Consider the following 10,255-nt stretch of genomic DNA (forward strand, 5'->3'; position numbering starts at 1 on the left):
GGCCCCTCTAAAGTGGGCGGCCTTTTAATCACCACATCCCATCTTTTCCCACCTACCTTTTTAGTTTGAATTCTTTTTTTGAAATTAAAAATAAAATTGTTTTATATACGTTTGAATTTATTGTTTTCTTTATATCTATTCCATCAACAAAGTTTTAAATAGTTAAATTTATAAAATTAAATTAAAATTAAAAAGAGAAACTTATAAATTTATAAAAGAGAAACTTATACAAACCTATTCAGGTTGTTGAGGCATGGTTGATGATGATCCAATCTTCCCCACATTTTATTTTTTTAAAATAAAATTATAATTATAAGAATTAAAAAATTAAAAAATTAAAACCAAATTTGAAAATAAAAGAATAATATAATAACAATCCATGATCTGTCCATTGCTACATTACTTGTTCATTCATCCGCGAAGCTTCGCGTTTCACGAGGCTCTCCTTCTGCTGCCTGCCGCAATCCTCATTTCTCCAAATTCCTTCTTCTCCAATCCTTTCTCTTTCCAGTTGCTCTCTTCAATTCCCCATTTCTCCAATTTCAGTTCTCCACCCACTTCCACCACTTTGCTCTCTTTTTTTCTTTTAAGTTTTCTTCACTAGGGTTCCATTCAAATGCCTATGGCTACCGCTCCCTTGAACAAAATTGAGCGAGCCCATCAGATGTACCGTGAAGGACTCTATGCCGAAGCTCTGAGATTCTACACTGAAGCCCTTTCCATGGCTAAGACCAAGTCCCAACGGATTGCTCTTCATAGTAACAGAGCTGCTTGCCATTTGAAACTTCATGATTTCAACAAGGTATATCTATATCTATATCTATATCTTTGATTTGGGGCTTTTTGTGTTGTTCTGTCACGATTCTTAATTCTGATTTCGATTTTTCATGCGTTTCCTGTTTAACCCAGAATTTGGACTCCCATTTCGTTAATTGTTATAATTTGTCTGGATTTGAATCGTGCTCATCGAATATCAAAGTTTGATTCTTTTCATCTTATTGGTTGTGTTTTAGGCAGCAGAAGAATGTACATGGGTTCTTGAACTTGATCACAAGCATACTGGAGCCTTAATGCTTCGTGCTCAGACTCTTGTCACACTCAAGGAATATCATTCTGCTTTGTTTGATGTTAACAGACTTATTGAGTTGAATCCGTCATCAGAAGTTTATCAGAATCTTCACACTCGACTCAAGACGCAACTGGTATGGACTTACTACTTTTTATTATTGTCTTACTGTTTGTTCTCTAATCAAGTTGATGAAGGACTTAGTTGTTGGCATTATTCTTTGCTAATCTTGCCTGTTTATTATGCGATAGTTTATCTTGCTAATTGAATCAATTTAATGGCGGATTTGAGTTGTATTAGGGTTGGCTTTATTTGTATTACTGCAAGATGCTGATGTGATTGCTCGGTTTGTTTGTTAATCTTCAACTCTGGTTCTTGCGTGATTTTGTTTAATTATAAACTACTGTGATTGCGACCGTTGGTAAGAGATGTTTTTTCTGCTTAAGGAAAGTCACTTGCTCCAATACCTGAATCAGAAGCAGAGCTAGAAGAAGAGGAGGAAGAAGAAGAATACGTTGATGAGTTCAATGAATATGCAGCCAATGAGAAGTGCATCGAGGGAAAAGAATATGTTGTCACTCCGACTTTTGAACAAGTACAGAAACCCGAGCATAATTGCAATTTGATTGAAAAGAAGATTATCAAGACTCAGGGTAACTGTGGATTATCTGAAGTAGAAAGGGTCAATCAGAAAGTTGAGGTGAAATTGACGGCTAAAAGTGAAGTTGTTGCCCCTCAAGGACAGATTAAGAAGGGCACAACAACCCAAGGTCCCAATGGCTGGCAAACAATCCCAAAACCAAAAGGACACTCAGCGTTAGACTATGCACGTTGGGATAGAGTTGAGGATGATTCTAGTGAAGATGATGATGACGACGAAGAAGAAGACTCAGGACCTCAATTCCGTTTTCGTGTTAGAACCGTTGGTGTTAAACCTGTGAAATAAAGTGGAGAAGCATCATTCAATCAATTGCCTTGCTATCTTGATAGAAGAATGAAACACTGAGCAACTCCAAGCCTCAGTTGATTTTGGAAGTTCACATGTCTAAGATCAGCAAACTTTCAGACCTATGTAAAGTGTATTTGGTTACAAACAAAAGTAGCATTGTGAATATGATTGACGAGCAAGCTTCACACATGAAATCTTATACGGAGCTCCAGCTGATGCTGTTTAGTTTGAGTAATGTTACGTCTGCTGCACATCAATTTCGGGGTGGTTATCACAAATGAAGATCCTTTCTCTGGATTATGGATAATAGTTCTGGTATATGATGTTCAATACTTGTTTCTGTTTTCTGTGAAAATGTAGTAAATATTATTATATGCCGCAGTCCGCCATTGATTGATGGTAGATTCAGCAGTGCAGAAGCTTCAAATTTCATGATATTTGGAAGAACAAATACTTGTATGATGATACCTTAAAATCAATTCACTGCTTCTTCACATATACTTTACCTATGTTTTTTACTTGTATTCCTCTCTCTTTATTGTGTTTTATGAACTTTTTTTCAAAAGGACCAAAATCATGAGGATTAGGGAAACAGCAAATGTGGAGGTAACTGTAAGTAGCCATTCTCTTCTCCCTGTAGCATGATTCTTCTTGATATCTTAGGAATAATCCCATTCGAATAAATGTTTATGTTTACTTTCTCTCTCATGTTGCAAATTCTGTAGCTGTTTCTTTAGCGTTTAGAAGTTATGCTGTTGATTAATCTTTGACACTAAGCAAACCAAGATGTTGGGGAAATGGATGGCGTAGGGAATAGGCTAAAGATTACCGGTACGCAAGCGAAAGAAATCACTTCTTCTGGTGAAGCAACTGATAAAATTAATGGTCATTGCTGACATTAATATAACTAAACTTTTTGGACCATAACTTTGGTTTTTAAATGCTACACTTCTATGAGTTATCGTTGTATTTAGTGTAGGGCTAAGGGATCAAGTCAGCCCCCCTCAATTTTACAATTTTATGCTCTATTGTAACCATTTGAAACTTGACACTCAATTGAAATCAAACTATTTCAATTTTATAATTAGGAAATTTCCCAAAATTTAAGGATAAAAATACCTTTCCAATCATTTATTAGGCTTGAAGTTCTAGACATTCAAGTATGGTGAAGCATTCGTTTGGATTGAATTAAGAACCAAATGTTTTTCAATAATACATTTTCTTTTAAACATTTTTCTGAAAATGAGTTTAAAATTTAAATCCTTAATGTTTGGTTAGACTTTTTTAAAAGTGTTTATATGTGAATTTGGTTTTTAAAGGTTTCTCCAAAATAAATTATTTTATAAATCAATTTTTTTAAAATGGATTATTTTAATTTGTTAAACACTACCATTTTTAAAAAATAGTTTTTTTTGGACAAAATTAAACATTTTAGAATCTCAACAAAACACACTCTAATTGTATTTAAATTATAGTTTGCATATTGCTATTTAATTTACAATAAACACTAATATTTTTTATTTAGTTTTTTTGTTGAGAAATATTTGACTTATTTTAAACATATTTAAATTGATATTTTAAAATATTTTAAAAAGCAAACATCAATTTATACCTCAAATCTTTTAGAATTTTATTAATTTAAACTCTAGTCTAACCGTTGTATCAATTTAAATTTTGAACTTTAGGAATAAATATCATTTAAACTTTAAATTAACAATTGTATCAATTTAAAACTTTGAAGTGATTCAATTTAGATCATGAACTTTTCATAAATATATCAATTTATGTCTTAAAACTAGTAGTTTGTAACTTTAAAATCATATTTTATTCAATAAAGTTGTTATTGAGAAATCATTAGTGAAATTAAATGCTATAATCTTGAATCTAATAAGATTCCAAGGACATCTCAAGTAAACTTGAACTTTATGTACGATATAAACATGGATCAAGTTTGAGATCATAGTTTAAGTAGTTCATAGTATATGAATAAGGTTTAGTGTCTTATTCTTATTATAGGGACATTATGGATGCAACTCGTTTTGTAGTTATTACAAACGATGTGATCTTGAATCACTCATATAGAGACATGAAATCATATAGAGACATGAAAGTGAAGGCATCCTATGTAGAAAGTTTACATAAGGTTGAACAATGAAATAATCACTTTTACATTATAACATCGTTTACTTATTGAAACTAACTATTCCATTAAATAGTCATTTTTGAACTCCTCTTCACACAAGATTATTCACTCTTGTCCATTATAGGTTGGACTTTAAACCAACTGTTCGATAATGGATGAGTGAAACTTAAGGAGCAAGATGTAAGTAACACCCAAGGCCCATGATTCAGATCAGGATTCAAAATTTGAATAACCAACATTTTCTGCATCCCAGCGACTTGACAACATCATCCTTACATAGCTTAAAAAGACTTATTCGAGTGCATCATTTCAACAGGTTTTGTCCTTACTCACATGCATCCTAGGAAAATTCTCACAAAGTCACTCAACATAGAATTGTTCTAAGCTAAGCACGCTTGACTTTGAAGTTCTTATGATCGAGTCATCAAAAAGGAAGGGTGCACCTTAATGACATAGATAGTAGCTTTTAATTCTTTGCGTAACGTCCAAAAATTAAAGTAATATTAATTTAATTATCTTAATTTTATTTAATTTTGTTGGAACTATTGATCATTAAAATGGAATTGGAATTAATTAAATATATTTTTTTTGTTGAAAGTTTAATTAATTAGTAGAATTGGATTTTTGGTGTTGTTGAGATTGAATTTAATTAAATAATTTAAGTGTTTTATTTAATTTAAATTGATGAATGGAAATTTTGTTAGAGATTTGATAATTATTTATTTATATGTATATGCGGTTATATTTATATATAATTACTATGGAGAATATAATTACTATGGAGAAGAGTAAATATAATTTTATCCATCGAAAATTAATTATTGCGGAAGATAATTAATTATTTTGGAAAAAGATAAATATTGATTGCGGAAAGAAGTTGGTATGATTTGATAAATAAGGAAAAAGAAAGAATAAGATTTATTTAAAAAGAGAATTGATAATTATATATTGGAATATAAATATTGAAAAAAGAAATCTAGCATCTCAAATTTTATGGAGCTTTAATTGATTATCTAAAGTTGTTAAAGAGTTATTTTAAGGTTTGTAGTTAAAATTGAATCATTGAATTAAATAATTCAGGATGAAATTTATGAAATTTTAAAACAAATGATTTATTGGAGAAGATTTAGTTAGTTGAGAATAGAGATTTTTGAGTTAATTTGGGAAGGAAAAGTTGGTTTTGGTGGTATTTGAATTATATATATATATGGATATGAATATTTAATTAAGAATTTAGATATTTTAGTAGAATATGATATTAATTATATGAATTTTTTTAAAAAGTTAATATTTAAAAGTAAAATTAGTTATAGGATATAATATAATTATAATTGTTGAAAAATAAGATAATTAATTGGACTAGAAATAATGATGTATTTAATTGGGAGATAGAATAAAGGTTTATATATATATATAATATGTTTATTATATATTTTTGTGAGACAATAATAATAGCAATAAAGATATATTATTATTAATAGTTATAAATGTCTAGAATTTTGTGCATTTAATGATTTGATTGAGGAAAAATTATGAGAATAAAAATATATGTATATATCCTAGAAGGAAAAGAAAATAATAATGATAAATATTATTATTATTTGGGTTTATAAATAGTATTGGAATGCTTATAAAAGGTTATTCATCCTTTTCACTAAGATATTCCTTTGTTGTTGTTTCACTAGTTTTGGTTAAGATTGGTGACTTAGGTCAGCCTCACAGTTTTGGTTAAAATTGGTGACTTAAGTCCATTTAACAAATCTTGAAAATTTAAATGATGAATTTTTTTCCATCAAGGTTGAATTGGTTTAACCTTAAATTTTTAGATTGATTTAAGTGGATAGTTTTTACTATAAGCTAGGAGTGTTTTGTTTGGCTAATCTCTCATATAAGGGATTCTACTACTAGACCTTTAAATTAAAACTAAGAGCTTGCATGTATTTTTCATTATACATTGATGTAGCTAAGATATGTAATGTTGATGACCGATATAGACGATTGATATGTTATGACACATGATATATTAATCACATTATTAAAGACGTTATGATTAATATCCATGTCATGTTTATGATGCTCATGATGATGCCACATGTTATGAATGAGTGTTCTGTTAACTTTGTCTATTAGGGTTGTACTCATTTGGGTGTCCCTTGGAATCACCACATTTTCACAAATTTACGACTATGTGCGTCAACCATCAATCTATCATGTTATGTTAATGAGTAGTCTGACGGAATCACTACAGCCTGATATCATAGGTGTTTCTTCCGATCACCAGTAGATGAGAGTGTTCCATCGGGCACACGATAGTTACAACCCGATATCATAGGTGTTCCTTTGGGATCACTAGATTGCGTGTGTTCCATCAAGCACAAGATAGTTTTGGGTACCTCCTCACGTGATCCTAATGAGAAGTTAACAGACATCTAGTGAGACTAGTAATGAGTCATTTATTGGGTATATTTTATATACTAACTTTTTTCTATATGTTTAATATTTCAAACAAAGGTAAAGGAATCGAAAAGCTAGCGAGCGGCGGAAATGGTTTGTGACATGCCACATGGAAACATAGTTATGCTTCCGCTTTTATGTATCATTTTTTCACTATTTTATTTTTAGACATTTTTAATTAAATTTTTATCCTATTTATTTAAATTTATTTTATTTAAAGAATTGTTACTCGCAGGGGTCATGTTTTCATAGTATTTTACTGAATTTGCATTCGTATATTTATTTAATAAAAATTTAGTTAAAATTTTAGTTTTTCTCTCTTGAAAAATGTATCTTTTGCTATTGGTCTTTTGAATAATGACCTCAACTTAGTATAAAGAGTTGAATCGTTACACAAAATGTTAGACTTTTTTTTTTTTTTTTGTCAAAGTTAAACTTTGACTAATTTTAGAAAAAGACCATTTTGCCCTTAGTGAAAATATCCAACAAATTTGTTAGATAATTATATTAAGGTTAGTGGGCTAAGTGTTGTCTTATTGTGAAGACAATAAACCCACTAAACGTTAGTGGGTTATGTGTTGTTGGGCTTTGGTGAAGAATAGACATGCATATTGCATGGTTTTTTTTAGATTAATCGTGAGAATGATAAATTTTAGTATAAAAAACTAAAAAATAGCAAATCTAGAAAATATTAAGATTTTTGGATAAACATGTGGTTTCATATATATATTTACTTTTTTTCTACCCGTTTATACCCCTTTATGTAGGACAATACATTTTTTTTTACAGATACGGTGTATTTGTATGAGACAAAGAATGAGGTGGAATTTCACACATACCATGTATTTGCAACTACAAACAATTTTAGAAAATCTTAACTAATTTATGATAGTTTTGGATTTGACAATATTTCATCAATATCCCCTAAATCTATGCCTATAATTCATAACACATTTTCGGATTTGTAGTATTTAAATCAAATTAATTAACATTTATTTATTTAATTCATAAGCCTTATGTTTAATAACAATTTTTCCTAAAAATGGCTAAGAGAGTTTCAACTAATTCAATATATTTCATAATATTTTAAATTCAAATATTACATCATACCCTAAAACAATGACAAACATAAATTCAACATTTTTAGATTATTTATATTCCAAAATATTTATAGAAAATTTGCAAAGCAACAAATTGCCCTGAAGAAGAACATGAGTCATAGGAATAAGAAAGAGTCTTTAAACAAACAGGAACTTGCTCTTCAACCTATTGAAATCTTCTTCAACCGTTCGCCAAATGCTTTCTTCAACCAATTGGAGATTTTGGAGCAGACGAATGGAATAAATGTGGAGCGAAAGAATGTTTTTCAATGGAGGGATGGCAGGAATGCTTTTTGGTGGAAAGATGATTTTTGAAAGGATGCGTTTCTGTGAACAAACGTAAATTTGTGTGGAGCGAAAGAATGCTTTTTGGAGGAGCAACAAAGATAAATTGAAAATTTGCTACGATTTCAAAGTGGAGATATGATGCCTTCAATGCTATTTTCAATGTCTGCATTGTTTGAATGTGATGTGAAAGTGTTGCAGACATTGAGTGGAGATTTGATGGTGATGAGTTTTTTTTGGAGAGGGGGGATTAGAATTTTCTTAGGGTTTAATTGACTATGGTAGTTTTTTTATTATAATATATTTGGAGTTTATTTCATTATTTATTGACGATTCAAGTTTTTTAGTTAGGTAGGGGCATTTAAGACAATACTCCGACTATTTTTTTTCTACAAATTTTTCTGTTTTACTATTTTGTCGATTTAAAAATAGTTTTGCCATTTATCCCAAGTGAACCTTTTATTTTGCCATTTATCCACTCACAATTGGTTTGTAAAAATCAATTTGCTTCACCAAAATATCTCTCAACCTTAGATCAATTACTCAATTTTTGTCTCTCTCTCTCTCTCGATTCGTTCACCCATTGGGTTTGACTACTCGATTCTAAATTTGGAGAATAATAGGTCAACTCTAGTGCTGGTTTGGTTTGTGTTCAAATGAAAAAACAAGCGATTACAAAGCTATGAAGGTGAGATTTCATTTAAACCTAATTTATTCATTTAGGTTTTTGGATGTTGCACCTCTTCTGCCCCATCAATTTGTGCATCGGGAGAGACCTTATCTCCTGATGCAAGATCTCTTAACGGTTTAAAATGGCGTCGAGAGATCCACAATTTATTGTAGTGACCTAGGCAAATATATATGTTTAGAAAATCCTCTTTGGTCATTTCTTGGATGTTAAGTTGGTTTTTAATGGGCCTCTGTGCCATTACATCTTGTTCCGAGAGGTTGAGGATGAACGAGACAACCTAATTAGTTTTAAATTACTCGGTCATAAGGTCTCCTTTGAACGGGAGGATTTTGATATTATACAAGATTGAGGTTTACGTTGAAAGGTGTCGTTCAATTTGAACAGAAGAAAGCCTGGGATTGAGACAATTTTACTTGGGCAATAAAACAAATATGAATGGGTTTGAGTTGGACAAAGAGTACTTGACCTTGAATTTTAAAAGCAATAAGAATGCGGTGAAGATGTTGCTACTTTATTTCATCAAGTTGGTGATGATGGGAGGGAGAGGAGGCAACACATGAACTGGACCATTTTAGGCCTCATAGACGATTTGGAGGACTTCGTAAGCTACCAAGTTGTCTTACATAAAAAGAAGCATGCAAACAAGAAGCCTCTAAGTCCTATAGTCTCTATGGCTTTCGCCTTTCAAGTTAGTAATTCTATGCTTATTATGTTTTTTTTCCAATAGTTGTATGCTTGTGTTAATTTAAAACCCAAAAACCTGTGACCCAATCACCTTTAACCTAGATGAGTGTGTGCAATTCCATTTCATGATGCATGGTATCACATCGTGCAAAGTTCTATTGATAATTAGCCCACTGATGGTGAAACTATCTCATAGGCATAAACCTACAAATGCAACGATATCGTTAACACAAGCATATAATTACAAACCTAAAAGGCAAAGAGAAAGACATATAGGCTATAGGACTAGAGACTTATTGTTTGCGGGCTTCTTCTTATGCAAGACAACTTTTTCATTCAATGCTCGTTTCAAGCTATCCAAGGTCTTAACCCATACCAACTCACCCTAGTCGTAGCTTACGAAGTCTCTCAAATCGTCTGGGGCCTAACATGGTTCAATCCATGTGCTGCCTCCTCTTCCTCTCCATCATCACCAACTCGATGAAATAAAATAGTGACATCTTCATCGCATCCTCGTCGCTCTCAAAATTCAGGGTTAGGTACTCTTTGTCCAACTCAGATTTATTTGTATTTTTCTTATCGTCCAAGTATAATCGTCTCAATCTAACGGCTTTCTTCTGCTTAAACTTAACGATAAGTCTCGACCTAAACCTCAACCCCGTGCTAATATCAAAATTCTCCCACCTAAGTGAGACCTTCTGACCAAGTAATTTAAAACTAATTAGGTCATTCCATTCATCCTTTACCTCTTTCAACAAGATGTAATTACACAAAGGTCCATTAAACACCAAGTTAATATCCAAGAAATGACCAAATATGGTTTTCCTAAACATATATCTTTCTAGGTATTAATTTATTTTTGTATGTTTGACACGGTCTTTGC

The 10,255-nt window shown here is 31.2% G+C and overlaps 1 protein-coding gene across 1 annotated transcript; it reads left to right on the forward strand.

Moving 5' to 3' along the window:
- Positions 1-396: 396 nt before the first annotated feature.
- Positions 397-2,524, forward strand: LOC101219918 (peptidyl-prolyl cis-trans isomerase FKBP5). The gene is made up of 3 exons (XM_004149992.3): positions 397-802; positions 1,014-1,202; positions 1,518-2,524. The coding sequence occupies exons 1-3, from the start codon at positions 617-619 to the stop codon at positions 2,010-2,012; spliced, it is 870 nt and encodes a 289-aa protein (XP_004150040.1). The 5' UTR covers positions 397-616; the 3' UTR covers positions 2,013-2,524.
- The last annotated feature ends 7,731 nt before the right edge of the window (positions 2,525-10,255 follow it).

This window comes from Cucumis sativus, chromosome 6, assembly GCF_000004075.3.
Source record: "Cucumis sativus cultivar 9930 chromosome 6, Cucumber_9930_V3, whole genome shotgun sequence".
Lineage (NCBI taxonomy): Eukaryota > Viridiplantae > Streptophyta > Magnoliopsida > Cucurbitales > Cucurbitaceae > Cucumis > Cucumis sativus.

Bases quoted from the DNA above. Each gene is read 5' to 3' on its own strand.
- LOC101219918 (XM_004149992.3), top strand. From the start codon at position 617: ATGCCTATGGCTACCGCTCCCTTGAACAAAATTGAGCGAGCCCATCAG. The intron at 803-1,013 runs GTATATCTATAT...GTTGTGTTTTAG, and splicing joins AACTTCATGATTTCAACAAG to GCAGCAGAAGAATGTACATG. The intron at 1,203-1,517 runs GTATGGACTTAC...GCTTAAGGAAAG, and splicing joins CTCGACTCAAGACGCAACTG to TCACTTGCTCCAATACCTGA.